This window comes from Monopterus albus, unplaced genomic scaffold, assembly GCF_001952655.1.
Source record: "Monopterus albus unplaced genomic scaffold, M_albus_1.0 scaffold9.1, whole genome shotgun sequence".
In the NCBI taxonomy this organism is placed as follows: Eukaryota; Metazoa; Chordata; class Actinopteri; order Synbranchiformes; family Synbranchidae; genus Monopterus; species Monopterus albus.
In genome coordinates this window covers 2,255,142-2,269,297 of record NW_018127889.1, presented here as the reverse complement: position 1 = coordinate 2,269,297, position 14,156 = coordinate 2,255,142, and the positions used below count along the sequence as shown (strand labels likewise).

The following is a 14,156-nucleotide window of genomic DNA, read 5'->3' as shown; positions in this document are numbered from 1 at the left end:
AAGGGTAGCCTATTTGCAAAAGAATAAACAGTCCTGCTTCCAGACTGATACATGGCCACATCACTAAGCTAGCTGCTCTAAGACTGTGGCTGTGAGAGTTTATCCAGAAGTGTGTCAGTGAGTTCTAAAAAAAGGTTTCTGATAGATTCAAAAGTAATGTTATGCTGTGTTTATTCATAATAGCAGCTTTCATTCACAAAGCACTTTGCTTGGTTACTTCATTGAATGTGTGATGCAATCAAGGGCTGGTTACAGTCAGTGAACATTTAGACCAAATCAGTTAAATATACCTCGATCAAAGAGGCTATGGGGGAGTTTACCAGAAAGAGCAGAAGAAGTTGCATTAGCAAACCTGTAGATTGCACTGGCGACGGTTTTAGAGAACTTTTCTCCGTGACACTCTAAAACATAATCGTCTCCAATCAACGTGGCTGGTGTGTTCTGGCCGATTTGGCGTCTGAAATCTGCCTCCTTGTGTTTATGTGTTTGTGTGGCTGTGTGTCTGCCCCTCCTACCCTCACTCTGCTCAGTGACAGAAGCCGTTTTGGTTTGTTTTTTTTTTAATCTGGTGCGCTCATGGTCCGCTGGTCGCTGGGGAGAAAGACGCACCGGGAGGATCGACGCACAAGCCCACAGCCAGAAAATGACCGTAGAAAGAATATTCGACGAGATCGGTCATTTCAAAAGGTATCGAGAGTATTAGTGCTCTTCTCCAGACTTAGCGGCACTAAGTTGACAGGTCCTGTGTCTGTGAATTGGTTCTGGTACTTTTCTACGTCTTAAGTTTGTCTTAAGTTATTTTTATTCCATGTTACGAATGCGCTTTGAACGCGCACACTAACGGCAGATCTCGTCCTGGGTGCCTTCACTCAGAGGAACGTTTGTCCTTTGAGTGAAAAATAAATAATTGCTGTAAACTGATGTGCATGTTTTTACATATTAAGTGTTTTGAAATCCCCAAATATAACAGTCTGGCCTAATAGGTTTTCAAGAGTCGTTAGAAGACGAACTGTTAAGGCTCCCCATTTTAGGTGAAGATTAGAATGATACTTCTCATCCCCTCTCCAGTCAGAATATTTTAATGTCTTTTCTTTCTCTCCAGATTTCAGGCATGTCTGTACTTTGCAGCCATCTTCCAGGCCATAGCCTGTGGAATCCACTACCTGGCCTCTGTTTTCCTAGTGGATACTCCAAACTTTGTGTGCGGTGTGCCCGGCAACATCACCGATGCCCTGTACTATAACCTTACAGGGCATAGTTTGGAAGACATCCTGCCAGTCTTTAAAGGAGGGACTGGACCCTTGGTGGTGAAAACAACTGACGGAGAACAGTGGGAGCTCAGCCAGTGCCACCACGCCCTGCGCATTAATCCCAAAGGCTTTTCATACGACTTTCTTGGCAACAAAACAGTGAAAGCTTGTGATGGGAACTTTGTTTTCGACCACACTGAAATTCAGCAAAGCATAGTGACAGACTGGGACTTGGTGTGCGAGAGACAGTGGCTTGCAAAGCTGTGCCAACCCACCTTCATGCTGGGGGTGCTGATTGGAGCGCTTGTGTTTGGGGACATTGCTGACAGGTAAGAATGGTTGTCAAGCATCTCTCCCATGTTCAAAGCAAGGTGCAGTTCCATGCATATGTTGCTTTGCTTTCAATACAGGACTGGATATAACTGATGTTTGACATTGCACAACTGATGCAACTCTAAGACAGGAGGCAAAGGCGCTGTCACACAAACTCACAACGCTGTGGTGACCATTATGATTGTTTCACCAGTTGGAGCTGGTTAAGTGTAGCCTGAGTCACAGAAAAACAAAAAAACTACACAGCACTGCTAACACAGCTAACTGGAGCTGAAACGATCAGTCAGTCAATTCAGATGCTGTATGGGCTTACTCTGGTGCCCTGTTTACCTACACTTACTGACCACTTTATTAGGCACACTACAATTGTATGTATTCAGTGCAACACTTCCACCGTAACATCTGGGTTTATGAAGCTCAAAATGTTTCAGTTATGATGAAATTGTGGTAAATGCATAAATTCAGTTATATGTTTATTATTGAGCTCATAGTTAAAAGTGGTATTGTACTGGACTACATTCCTAATATTCTGACCCTCTTTTATGTAGCTGGGGAGGGACAAAGATATAAAGACACCTCTGAATATAATGTAGTCCAGTGTATGTTGTTCTTGTTTACCTCATTTCTCCTGACTTCCTCCCTACCTGTTATGGGTGTCACTCTCCTTCAGAGTCGGCCGTGTTAGGATTCTGATATTCACCAGTCTCTGTCAGTTTGGGTTCGGGGTGGCTGTAGCATTCTCTACAAACTTCCATTTCTTTGTGGTGCTACGCTTCCTTCTCGCCATGGTGAGTTAGTACAGCGTCTGTCTTGCATGCCAATGGTTGGTGCCGTCGAGGCCGTGATAGAATAACACATAACATTTTTCCACAAAAGGTTTTTCAAAACTGTAATGCAAGTGTAAAATGAAAGAACTCTGTCATTAGTAACGCATGCATACTGGACCAGTTATATATAATTTAAGAAATAAAGAACTACCATTGTGTAGGACAGCATTCCTATTTTTCTGCACGTTAAATAAATGTATCTGTGTATATGACATTTATGTCTGAGTTAAGTCAACGTTCTTGCCAAACTGTTAAGTAATCAGGTTAGGCTTTGAGAATTAAAACACCCAAGAAGCTTCATCAGTTCAAAACATCTTTACAAACCCAAGGAAACAAGTCATTCCAGTTAACAAACCCACATGGCAGTTGAGTTTAAAGCCCCCCTACAGTCTTTTTAACATGTCACTCCTCATTCTTCTACCACTCCTCCAGTCCAAACTTGCTACAGCTGTTGTTCCACATAGAACCAAACTCAGAATAGGCTCATACTGCACAGCCACGCTAAACACAGTGCCGATTCATCACTAGAAGCAGAGATTCAAAGTCTGATTCATGCCACATTCATTACACTAAGATTAAAAGGAGAACTGGCACAGAAAAACAACATGTTTATCTGAGTTGCAGACATGTCAACATACAACTCCTGTAAATTATTCCTGTGATTTTTTTTTTTAAGGGGTAAATGGCAAGGAGTTGATCAAATGACCAGCATGAACAACTGGAACAAGCAATAATGCCCCTTTTTAATATTAAAGCAAGACCATAACATATAAAAGACAAAAGGGCATATTGTTTCCTTTACAAATGAAGAGTTGAACCGATCAAACTCAACCTCACTTACATTTAAAAACCCAAGAGTTTGCTGCTACACTATGACTTTGCCTCATTTGCCCAACAGCTAGTAGCTAATGTAAGCAGACCTAAGATGAATATAGCTGTGCAACTGTACTCTCATTATTTTGTACTTTTTTAAATGGTGCTAATCTTAGTTGTCTTTTTGTCAAAGTGGGTGATGAACAATAAAAATTACGTATTGAAGTATTGAATATGTGGACTAAAGATGAGCTGTAATTTTTTTGTAACTTCTAAAGTCAGACAAAAAAACAGACAAAGTTATTTTACTGTGGCCCCAAAACCTCAGAAATAAGTGATGCTGAAAAACTGGTCCATGCATTTGTTACTTCCAGGCTGGACTACTGTAACTCTTTACTATCAGGATGTCCCAATAATTCCCTAAAAAGCCTCCCGTTAATCCAAAATGCTGCAGCCAGAGTACTGACAGGAACTAGCAAGAGAGATCATATCTCTCTCATATTAGTTTCTCTCCACTGGCTCCCTGTAAAATTCAGAATAGAATTTAAAATCCTTCTCCTAACATACAAAGCCCTTAATGACAAGGCTCCATCGTATCTTAAAGACCTCGTAGAGCCTTATCATCCTAACAGAGCACTTTGCTCTCAGAGTGCAGGTTTACTTGTGGTTCCTAGAGTCCACAGAAGCAGAATGGGAGGCAGAGCCTTTAGCTATCAAGCTCCTCTCCTATGGAACCAACTCCCAGTCTCAGTTCGGGAGGCGGACACCCTCTCTACCTTTAAGATTAGACTTAAGACGTTCCTTTTAAAAAAAGCTTATAGTTAGGGCTGGATCAGGTGACCCTGAGCCTTCCCTTAGTTATGCTGCTATAGGCCTAGGCTGCTGGGGGGCCCATGATGCTTTGAGCTCCTCTCCTCTCCTCATTCCTGATGCACTTATATGCTGCCATTAGGTGGCATTAACTTTGTGTCTCCCCTATACCATGCTTTGTCCTCTCTCTCCCCTCTACATTTTCTGCAGGTATCCCTGGCTCCAGAGTTGTATGCCACTGATGAGCAGTCACCAACCACATCAACCTGCTCAGTCTTTGATTGTTCCTTGTATCTTATTGCTTTTCTTTTCTTTAATCTCTCCTTTCTTCACTCACTGCAACCAGTCGAGGCAGCACAGCCGCCCACTAACAGCCCAGGTCTACTGGAGGTTTCTTCCGTTAAAGGGAGTTTTTACCTCTTTACTGGGGGATTTGCTGGGTTTGTCTATAATACTATAAGGTCTAGACCTTATGTAAAATGTCTTAAGATGATCTTTTGTTATGATTTGGTGCTATACAAATAAAACTGAACCAAATTAAAGAAAACTCATGCAGGCACGGGGAAAGCATGTGAACTCCAGACAGGAAGGCTCAAACCTTTTGCTATGAGGCAACAGAGCACCACTGTGCTGCCCATAAGCACCATGGGAAATCCTTAAATGTTTAATCAGACACTGTGCAGTGTATGGCAATAATACCGACAAAAAGTGCACCTCAACATTTCACTAAACTCTATAAATATGTACATGTATATGCAAATGTGCTGCCAAGTACCATTACAACTTCCAATTCCTGCATCAGGACCCTATATATCAATTTAATCCATTTTCTCCATCTCCTCTCTTCTCCCTTTCCATCTACCAATCCTCCTTCCTCTCTTTCCACTTTTGTCCGTGACCCTCCTTTCCTCTTTCCTACTTTTGCCCCTGGCAGGTGTCCAGTGGCTACCTTGTGGTAGTGTTTGTCTATGTCACAGAGTTCACTGGCATCAAGGTACGCACATGGACCTCCATGCATGTGCATGCAGCCTTTGCGGTCGGCGTCATGGTAGTGGCTCTGACTGGCTACCTAGTGCGGGTCTGGTGGATCTATCAGATCATCCTCTCTTTATGCACCTCACCCTTCCTGCTCTTTTGCTGGACGTTCCCCGAGACACCCTTTTACTTGATAGCTAAGGGCCGTTACAAGGATGCTCAGACCCTGCTGGAGGCGATAGCTCGATTCAACGGCCTTGAATGCAAGCTGAAGGTGGAAGAGCTCCTGGAGCCAGAGGAGAGTAAGAACGGCAGAGCTCTGCTGAAGCAGGAAGCAGAAGAGGAGAGGCCCTCGCAGTCTAAAAAGAAACTGTCCATTTTGGATCTGTTTGGGAGCTGGAGGATGGCGGGCCGTACATGCACAGTGTGGGCCATCTGGTTCATCGGCAGCTTGGGCTACTATGTCTTCTCATTGGGCTCAGTCAACTTAGGAGGAAACCAGTATATTAACCTCTTCATTGCTGGTAAGTGATGTGTGGCTGATGAGTGTGGAGGTGCATGAAATAGAAGGGGGAAAGTGATAATGCTGTTGCAAAACAGTACAGCTTTTCTGCAGCAATCCTGCATAAATCATCCAAATGCACGAGTACTGGTGTCTGTGGACAGATTGGGTGACTACTGACAGCTGCTGTACTACTTTAAAACCTTTGGTTTTAAATGCAGATTTGGTTTGTCTCTGTGTGTGTCTTTAATTATGTTCTCCTTTCCACTTTGGCTTCTTTTAACACTGAAATTATGTTGTAGCCAAGAAACAAAAGCACTCTCTCTCTGTCTCTCTCTTTCTCTCTCTCTCTCTCTCTCTCTCTCTCTCTCTCTCTGCCAGCTGAATAATTTGTTGCTTTTTATCTAATAAAACATCTGTGATGTGCTGCTTACAGGTGCAGTGGAGCTCCCCGCTTATATGCTTGGCTGTTTTGCAATGGACCGAATTGGAAGGAAGAGGACTTGTGCACCATCTCTGCTCCTGGCCGGTGTTGCTTGTATGCTCATCATTGTGGTGCCTGCTGTACGTACTACAAGTGTGTGTCTGAGAGAGAGAGATAGTCAGGATATGTACAGGAAACTACATTTTATCTGAGTAATTACATGAACAAATGCAAACAGGTGACAAATGAAAACAAAAACAGTAGTGTCTTAGTAAGCTGTTGGCCCCCCACCCCAACTCTTTTCCACAGGACATTGAGGTACTAGCCATCGTTCTCAGTATGGTAGGGAAGTTTGCCATCGCCATTGCCTTTGGTCTCATCTACCTGTACACCTGTGAGCTTTACCCGACCATCATCAGGCAAGTACAAAGAAAACCATAACATGAACAGTATATATCTAAATACAATCCATTTGACTTGTCTTTTTATAGATGTTCAAACAAACACTGTTTTGTTAAAACCGATTTACCAAAGAATTAACCCAGAGAAGATTTTATAATGAATGTGAAGACTAGTTACTGTTTCCCAAAGCTTGAATATATAATTTTCACACCAAGACAGACTACAGCATAATTAGATTTTTTTCTATTGTGTATTTGTGTTTATATCCTTGACTGATTTGTTGGAGTTTCTAATTATTGTTTAAAGGGCTTAGTACTAAATGTTTTGCAATTTAAGAAAAACAAAATCATGGAAGGAAGAGTCATGATTGTCATTAGCATTGTTTTGTGTGTTTTTGTAGATCCTTCCACAGAATATCATTAAGGTTTCCAGCTCAGTATCTTTTCTTCAAGGATAAGGCCAGTCATTTTCCATATTAATAGTATTTTCAGCAATTCCCATAAAACCAACAATAAATCGCCTCTAATCATGGTTCACGTCTGTCAGTCCTGGATCAGCTTCTTCATCTCTGCCATAGACCTCCATTGCTGTGGTTGGCGTGTTTATTTGTTATGAAACACCAGTCCCCAGTATGTGTTAAAAATGTTTCCCCACTGGCTCCAAACAGCCATAACTTTTTACAGCTTCTGAAGCAAGAGTCAAGGGCCCATGCCCAAGATCTCTGGATATTTTAAATATTAGGATCGGGTGTTTCATAACGATGAAACACGTCACCCAGTGCAGCGGTGTGTTTCTCAGATGTCTTTTTTTAAACAACAATGGATGTCTGGGGCACAGATGAAAAAAATAACCCAGGACCAAGGCACCGACAGACATTAACAGCAAGTAGAGGCAATTCATTGTTGTTTAATCTCTGTATGGGGAGTGTTGGAAATACTATTAATATAGAAAACAACCACCCTTATCCTTTAACAACACATGCACAAAACAACCAGTGTACCTGCAGATATGATTCACTTTTGGTCTAAAAGGTCTAGGGCTGCTCCCAGATAGGAATAGCTGAGTCATCAGTTGCAAGACCTGTCAGTCGACTCCTGTTTTTATATATTATTATTATTATTATTATTATTATTATAGTATTGTTACTTTTTGTCAACCAGTGTGCATTACAATAGAAAGCAGCCGCAGTTGGTAGTTTGTTGTCTTCATCTCCTCATTTTGATGTGGCAACCAGCAATTTGCTCAATGCTTCCCCCTTGTGGTCGGGAGTGAATAGCCACTTTAATGGTGACTGTCCGATACAAGGATTTGCATTTAGCAAATTGCAGAATGAGGAGAAAAGGACAACAAACCCCACTAGAACAAGTCACAAAAAGGTGAGATTTATACTTTATTATAAGTGTTTCTTAAATATTGTTGTCAAGAGAAAATGTGGCTAGTTTTGCGAAGTTTAATGCAATGCGAGTCTGGTTTGTTTACCCATCTCCATTAAAATGCAATGTAAAGTCATGTGCGGAAACATTTCAATGAGGAATTACAAATAAGAGGAATTGTTTGCAGCACAAACTGGCACACATCAAACGCACAGTAACAACATGCACTGTGGTTAACTGACGGGAGAAGCTCAAACTTGTTGGTAAACTAGGCTATAACCATGTCTCAGGAGAAAAACAAAACTGCCCATAAGAGCATTGCTTCAACAGAAATGCAAGCGTGCTGCCTGTCTCATTATTCCAATAAATCCAAATGGCAGCTCCACGTTATATATCAGCAATTTAAATAGATCACAAGTTAACTGCATCATATGCAGCTGTCTTTTGTTGATTTTTAAATGCACAAATATGTTCCTGTCACTCTTTTGCGTTTAAATATAGATGTTAATGTGGTCGAAAACATCACTGAAATTCATCCCAGTTGATTTTCTGACAGTCTAGACTATGTGTGTGTGTGTGTGTGTGTGTGTGTATATTTAAAAAAAAAATGAAGAGAAAGATTGACAGTCGACTCAGAAAATCCTAAAACTTCTCTAATATTGCTGATCCCATCTATGAACCCCCTCCAGGTCTCTGGCTGTCGGTAGTGGCAGTATGATGTGCCGTGTTGGCAGTGTAGTGGCCCCCTTCTGTGTGTACCTGGCTGATGTCTGGGTCTACCTACCGCAGGTATGCACATGCTCTTGTTGCAAAACAACAGACACTACTGTGTATTTACCTTGTCTGATCTGTCACCTTTACACTCTCTACCTATTTGTCACAACTTATCTACAAGGACGTCCTGCCAAGGAAATACATTTTCACAGATTTTTTTTTTTTTTCCTTCATTCATGATCCTGTGCAGCTCATTGTGGGAATCCTGGCATTCATTGTTGGAGTGCTTACACTGTTGTTACCCGAGACCCTGGGCACACCCCTAACAAATACTCTGGAAGAGGCTGAAGCTCTGGGACGCAAGCCCAGCAGGAACAAGGATGGGTTGGAGATGAACTACCATGAAGCAAAGGCCTGAACTGTACACTCCAGGAAAACCGGAGAGACAGACACACACAGAGAGGTGCTTTGGAAAAACAGAATGGAGGGAAGAGAAAGGAGATGATGGCTGCAAACACTACATCTACACAAATAATGTAGTACATCTCAAATATTTTATTTTGTCTATCCAAACAATACAGGCATAGACAGGTGACAAATTTTTTTATCACTACCCGTTACTTTTTTTAAAATCTCAGGACATTCACTTTTGGATGTCACTGTGAAACTATCCAGTGGCTCCTGTAGGATTATATTTTACAGTGTGCACAAGAACTGCAGATGGCAGCATATTGCTGCCACCATGAGAAACAGTATGCTAAATATAATATTTAGCTATGAAACTTTCACATTCAAACATGATACTGGGGTAAGTGACAGTGGCACACAATCTGACTTGCAGCATCTCAGTAGCTCATTCACTTCAGCAGCCTCTCCCTCATCAACTCCCTGCCATACCAACTTTCCACACAGTGACCAACATTGCTCTTAGGAAGTGCCCTCCACCCAGTCTTTGAGAATCACTGCTCTGACACTTAAACCCACTGACAATAATTAGCACACAAAATAAATCATGAATGCAGCTCATGAGCTGTGATAAATAAAAAATACCCTGCACCTGTCCTGATGATATTACAGGCAATGCTGCCAGCAGGAAATTCAGTGGGTGCGCTGCTGTCACTCTCTCCAAGTTGTGCAGGGCTCACGTTAGGGAACAGAAATGATATGATCCACTCTAGGGGTGTGTGACATTATAATTGATAGATCTTTGGGCCATAAATTTGAAAGTATATTTCTCTATAAACTATACTATATGTTGATTGTTCAATGACCACTAGACGGAAAAATTGAGCAAATTCATTTTAAATAATGTACGCACTGTGCTTACAGGATTACAGCTGCAGTTGCCACCGACTCAACTCTGTCCGTCCATTGAAATGCCACTGCAGAGCTTTAAAGCCACTCCAGCTAACTCAACCGTTAGAGAACGAGTTAGAATCAAAGCAAACTCAACCCCTTCTCTTCTCCCTCCGCTCCTCCTTGTCCCTCCTGACCTGTCTGTGAATCTATGTCATATGTGACAACTACATTTTAGCAACATCTCACTTAAATGCTACATGGACTGATGTGTTATGTCCATCATAAACAAATGTGCCAGTTTCCGCTAAATGGAAAACAAATAGTGAAGTATGTTGGTGTCCTAGATTTCTCCATGCAATCTAGGTGCTAGACATACAGCACTGTACAGGTTCAAGGATCAAGGTGTCATCTCCAGATGTTTGGACCACGGACTGAAATGAAGCACAGTGTGGAGATGCATTTGACTGCTCAGCAGTACTGAAGGACACTATAGATTTCTGTCTTATATCAAACAGTCACATGGTGCTTTGATCCAAAGGAGAACAAATTCAAGACAATCAGTCTGAACAGTGATCATCACTGTACTCAGGTTCACAACAGTATGACTTTTTTGTATAAATAGTTTCATTCTTAGTATTATCTTTATTTCATTATGGAAAAATAAACAAGTTGGCTGGTACTGGAGTTGTTGCTCTCTTGATTACTACTGTACACACCTGCACTGTTTATACAGCTCTAACAATGATAGCTCTACAATGATACTGAGAAAGGAAACTAGGAATCTTTTTTTATAAGCCTTATTTGATAAATGAGCACCTTCTCAAGTTAAAGCTCTTTCTTCCGGTCTCTTGCTTTCTGCCACCATGGGGAATTGGAGGGTTCAAGGTGCCTGAAACATAGGGGAAGCTATTTCTGTCATAAGGGGAATGCAGAGCAGGTCTGGAAACAGCCGTCCAACACTACGAGCTTCCTATTTGCTAGCAGAGAGGAGGTCCCGCTGCCACAACGCCAGCACATGAACAAACCATCTGTGTTCAACTTTGGAATGTGTGTGTGTGAGCACATGCACGCATGTGAATGGAGAAGCTAAAGTAATGCGCCTCAGTTGACCCTTTAACAGCCAGGCCACTAATATCAACTTCCAGTTATGCCACCATACTAATTCCCCAAGTGGTGTTTGGCTGTGATTGGACAGTACAGAGTAAAGATTGTTGGGAATTTCCCTTCAGTGTGTGTATGTGTTGTAGCTTGGGAGTATTTTTGTGAATGCTAAACTAAGCTTTAGACTTGGAGAGAGAGAGGACATTATTGGAATGTGAGGACTCATTTCCTCAGAGGGCTGCCTGAGAGTTCACAACTCCTGTTAAGGTTTAGGGCTTAGCAATGCTTCTGCTGTAATACATACACCTAGGTAGCAAAGATTGGAACAGGGGCTAAAAACAATGACAGCAAATTATGAACTATTAGACTGAGCACATCTGGTGCTGACAAGGACTATGATATAATTTGACAGTTCGACTTCTTCAGCCTTCTACTAATCTCGAACTGAGTTAATTAACTCAAACGATTTAAGTACACAAAATAGATTCAAGTTAATCTAACTAACACTATGATATTAGTTGAACTCATATGAAGCATCACCCTAACTTGTTTAAAATTAGTACATTTAACTTTTACAGATCAAGTAAGTCTAAATTATATGTATAAATTAACACAGATATTACTACTTAAGTTTAATTTACTAAATCTTATTCCATTAAGACAAGTTATTACAATCAAGTTATGTCAACTTCAATCTTTGCTGTAGCTACTCAAGTCATTTGAGGAAAGTGACAATAGATACGAGTATGTCAGACAACTTTTTATTTTGTTCAAAAATTCAAAACAGAACGTAACAAAATATTTTTCAATACATTTCAACAACAAATTAGTACTTGTAACTGATGTTAAAGTATAAAGTACTGTACATAGTACAAAAAAGCTGGCAAATGTCACCACATGACATAAAAATGTTTTACCATTTAACAAGTGGTTAAATATAAAAAAGGAACAGTATGAACTGAATAAACACAAAGCAGCATTAATTTTTGGCATGCAAGCCAAATCTTTGTAAGGCACTGCAGACCTCCAGTGACAAACAGGCTCATTCCAGTTCGTTTCTCAGGGCCTGTAACTTTGGTTTGAGCTGCTTTCTGCCATCATCAAGCTTTAGGAGCACAACTTGTATGAACTCAAAGAAGCCACTTAGCTTCTCAGGATAGCTCAAATGTAGAGCATACATCAGTCCAAACAAACCCACCAGTGAGTCTGTCCAGGATCTGTGATACATAACAACTTGCCCCTCAAGGACGACTGACACATGGTTAATTTCAAAGGGGATTCCTGCAGGCACTTCTCCATTGACCACTGCCACCAAAGCCACTGGCCCCTCTTGGTCTGCCTCAGATTCTTCCTAAAAAAGAAATACATCCTTAATGCAAGTGTAATTGTATAAATGATCCAGATGCAATACACAATGACACTCTACTACATGTTGAGAGGAGTAGGAAATCTATGATGCCCTATGATTTATTTTATTAGTCATACATTAAATCCCTTTAAAGAAAAATATGAACTATCTAACTTGACACCCAATTAAATGACAGGCATAACTGTCACGATCCTGCCGTTTTGAACTCTCATCACATGTTCCTCGTTATGTTTTCTTTCTCTGATCTGTGTATCATGCCTGTGTTCTGTGTCCATGTTAAGTTTAGTTATCTGTATCCAGTTTATCCCCTTCATTGTCAGTGTGGTTCATGCCTGTTTACCTCCAGCCTGTCTGTAGCTCTGTGTGCTTCTGTTACCTGTCCTGTGATCTGTTTCATGTTAATGTCTGTGTTGTGTCCTGTGTGCTCCTTCCTGTTGTCTAGTGTATGTATATTTATCAGTTTCCTGTTTTATTGTGAAATCTGTTTTCCTGTTGTGTCTGTTTGTTTCCTCCTCAGCAATCACACCTGCACCTTGTCACTGTCTCCACCTGTGTCTTGTTATCCCCAGTCTGCCTTGTGTATATCTACCCGTGTGTCTCACTTGTCCTTTGCCAGTTTGTCGCGTCAGATTCCTGTGTAGTTTCCCTGCGTTATTCTGCTGAGCGTCAGCTATTATGGTGTGAAAGATAAAACATACCTTGCAAGTTTTGAAGACTTCTGATGAATCCTCCTTTAAATATAGTGGTAGGCCGGCGAGGGCGGCTGTTCTAGCTGCACCAATGTTGTTCTTGTCCTGTTGCACAAACAAAAACAGGGGAGGAGTTTAGAGGAGTGTAAGGTCCAACAATTATATTCAATATAAATGCAATGCATTAAAACTTGTTTACCTGCTCTTCATAAGCCAGCAAAAGTTGTTCTATCTTCTCACCAAAGATTCCGGTCTTCCTCTTTTTGTAGAGCTTCAGTAGTTTAGGTGTGTAGTTGTCAAGTGCAGCAAAGAAGGCAAAGGGTAGATTGTGATTGGTGATTCTGTGGAACTCACTGTAGAGCTTCAAGGAAAAGAACAGAAAAGGTTATAAAGATAAGCTGCAGTGTTTGCACTAGGAATCTAGCTTAAGGGGGGCGCGGGTTGACAAGGGTATGGCGCCCCCCTAATATAATGGTAGAGGAAACACTGAGCTGACAATTTGTTTTTACGCCTAAAATTCATCTAAGAGTAAAGGAAAACATACTTTTCAAACACTTTCAGATAGGGAGACATACTGTAAATATTCAGGTACTCAATTTCAACATCTTTATCCACATTTATGACAAAATGTGACTTACTTGGGCTTCACAGAAGAGCGCAGGCCATCTGGCTTTCAGTTCGCCAATGGGAGGAGCTGAACTCACAATTTCTTCACGCCTGAGTGCAAAGGTCCTCTGCATATTTTGATGGATGAGGATCATGTCTCTTTCTGCTGATGCCTTCTTAAACTGCTCCACCATTTCAAGCCTCTGGGTCTCCAGAGTGTTCTTATTTTCTCCATGGGCATGAAGTTCACTTCCCCTCTTCTGGGTCTTTTGATGTTGGCCCGAGATGCAGCAGCCTCTGGATTGGTCCTGCTGCGCTTTCCTGCATTTACAGCCACATCCTTTATGCCAGCTCTGCTCAGTTTGGTCCTGTAGTTGCCCATCTTGAAGCGCAGGCTGATATTCCAACCCTCATGCCCTGTCTTGGAACCACTTTAAGGAACAAGAAAAACCACACAGCTTACATTTCCACATTGTGCCCTCAAATAACAATAAAACCACGAAAACTTGTTTTCGTTAGCAGTTTTTCCACTGCTCACTACACTGTTCAAAAACTATGCGCGCCAAAGAAAACCGACACTATAGTTAGCGTTGGCTAACATTTAGCATTAGCTTTGTTTCTCTAAGCTCCCAAGTACATTTTCGTTGGTATATGTTCGGTATGCTATCA

The 14,156-nt window shown here is 41.4% G+C and overlaps 2 protein-coding genes across 5 annotated transcripts; one reads left to right on the top strand and one right to left on the bottom strand.

The window, feature by feature from the left end:
• The first annotated feature begins 391 nt into the window (after window positions 1-391).
• slc22a16 (solute carrier family 22 member 16) lies at window positions 392-10,316 on the top strand. Of its 2 annotated transcripts, XM_020588953.1 has the most exons (9): window positions 392-687; window positions 1,103-1,579; window positions 2,254-2,371; window positions 4,968-5,532; window positions 5,947-6,074; window positions 6,244-6,353; window positions 8,399-8,498; window positions 8,674-8,886; window positions 9,753-10,316. In XM_020588953.1, the coding sequence occupies exons 1-8, from the start codon at window positions 644-646 to the stop codon at window positions 8,839-8,841; spliced, it is 1,710 nt and encodes a 569-aa protein (XP_020444609.1). In that variant the 5' UTR covers window positions 392-643; the 3' UTR covers window positions 8,842-8,886; window positions 9,753-10,316. The 2 variants fall into 2 exon arrangements, with proteins under 2 accessions (XP_020444609.1, XP_020444604.1); XM_020588948.1 differs by having other exon boundaries at window positions 8,674-10,316.
• A 1,360-nt stretch (window positions 10,317-11,676) lies between these two features.
• On the bottom strand, window positions 11,677-13,930 carry LOC109953477 (uncharacterized). Of its 3 annotated transcripts, none has more exons than XM_020588971.1 (5): window positions 13,520-13,927; window positions 13,081-13,242; window positions 12,891-12,986; window positions 12,018-12,174; window positions 11,677-11,861 (listed from the first exon to the last, which is right to left on the bottom strand). In XM_020588971.1, exons 1-5 carry the CDS (start codon window positions 13,679-13,681, stop codon window positions 11,803-11,805), a joined length of 636 nt encoding a protein of 211 aa, XP_020444627.1. In that variant the 5' UTR covers window positions 13,682-13,927; the 3' UTR covers window positions 11,677-11,802. The 3 variants fall into 3 exon arrangements, with proteins under 3 accessions (XP_020444627.1, XP_020444633.1, XP_020444621.1); XM_020588977.1 differs by having other exon boundaries at window positions 11,677-11,850; window positions 12,022-12,174; XM_020588965.1 differs by having other exon boundaries at window positions 11,677-12,174; window positions 13,520-13,930.
• Between the last annotated feature and the right edge of the window lie 226 nt (window positions 13,931-14,156).

Coding starts and splice junctions, on each gene's coding strand:
- LOC109953477 (XM_020588965.1), bottom strand. CDS start 13,681: ATGGTGGAGCAGTTTAAGAAGGCATCAGCAGAAAGAGACATGATCCTC. Junction 13,243..13,519: donor CGCTCTTCTGTGAAGCCCAA/GTAAGTCACATT, acceptor TTTTCCTTGAAG/CTCTACAGTGAGTTCCACAG. Junction 12,175..12,890: donor AAGTCTTCAAAACTTGCAAG/GTATGTTTTATC, acceptor TTTCTTTTTTAG/GAAGAATCTGAGGCAGACCA.
- slc22a16 (XM_020588953.1), top strand. CDS start 644: ATGACCGTAGAAAGAATATTCGACGAGATCGGTCATTTCAAAAG. Junction 1,580..2,253: donor TTTGGGGACATTGCTGACAG/GTAAGAATGGTT, acceptor ACTCTCCTTCAG/AGTCGGCCGTGTTAGGATTC. Junction 6,354..8,398: donor CTTTACCCGACCATCATCAG/GCAAGTACAAAG, acceptor AACCCCCTCCAG/GTCTCTGGCTGTCGGTAGTG.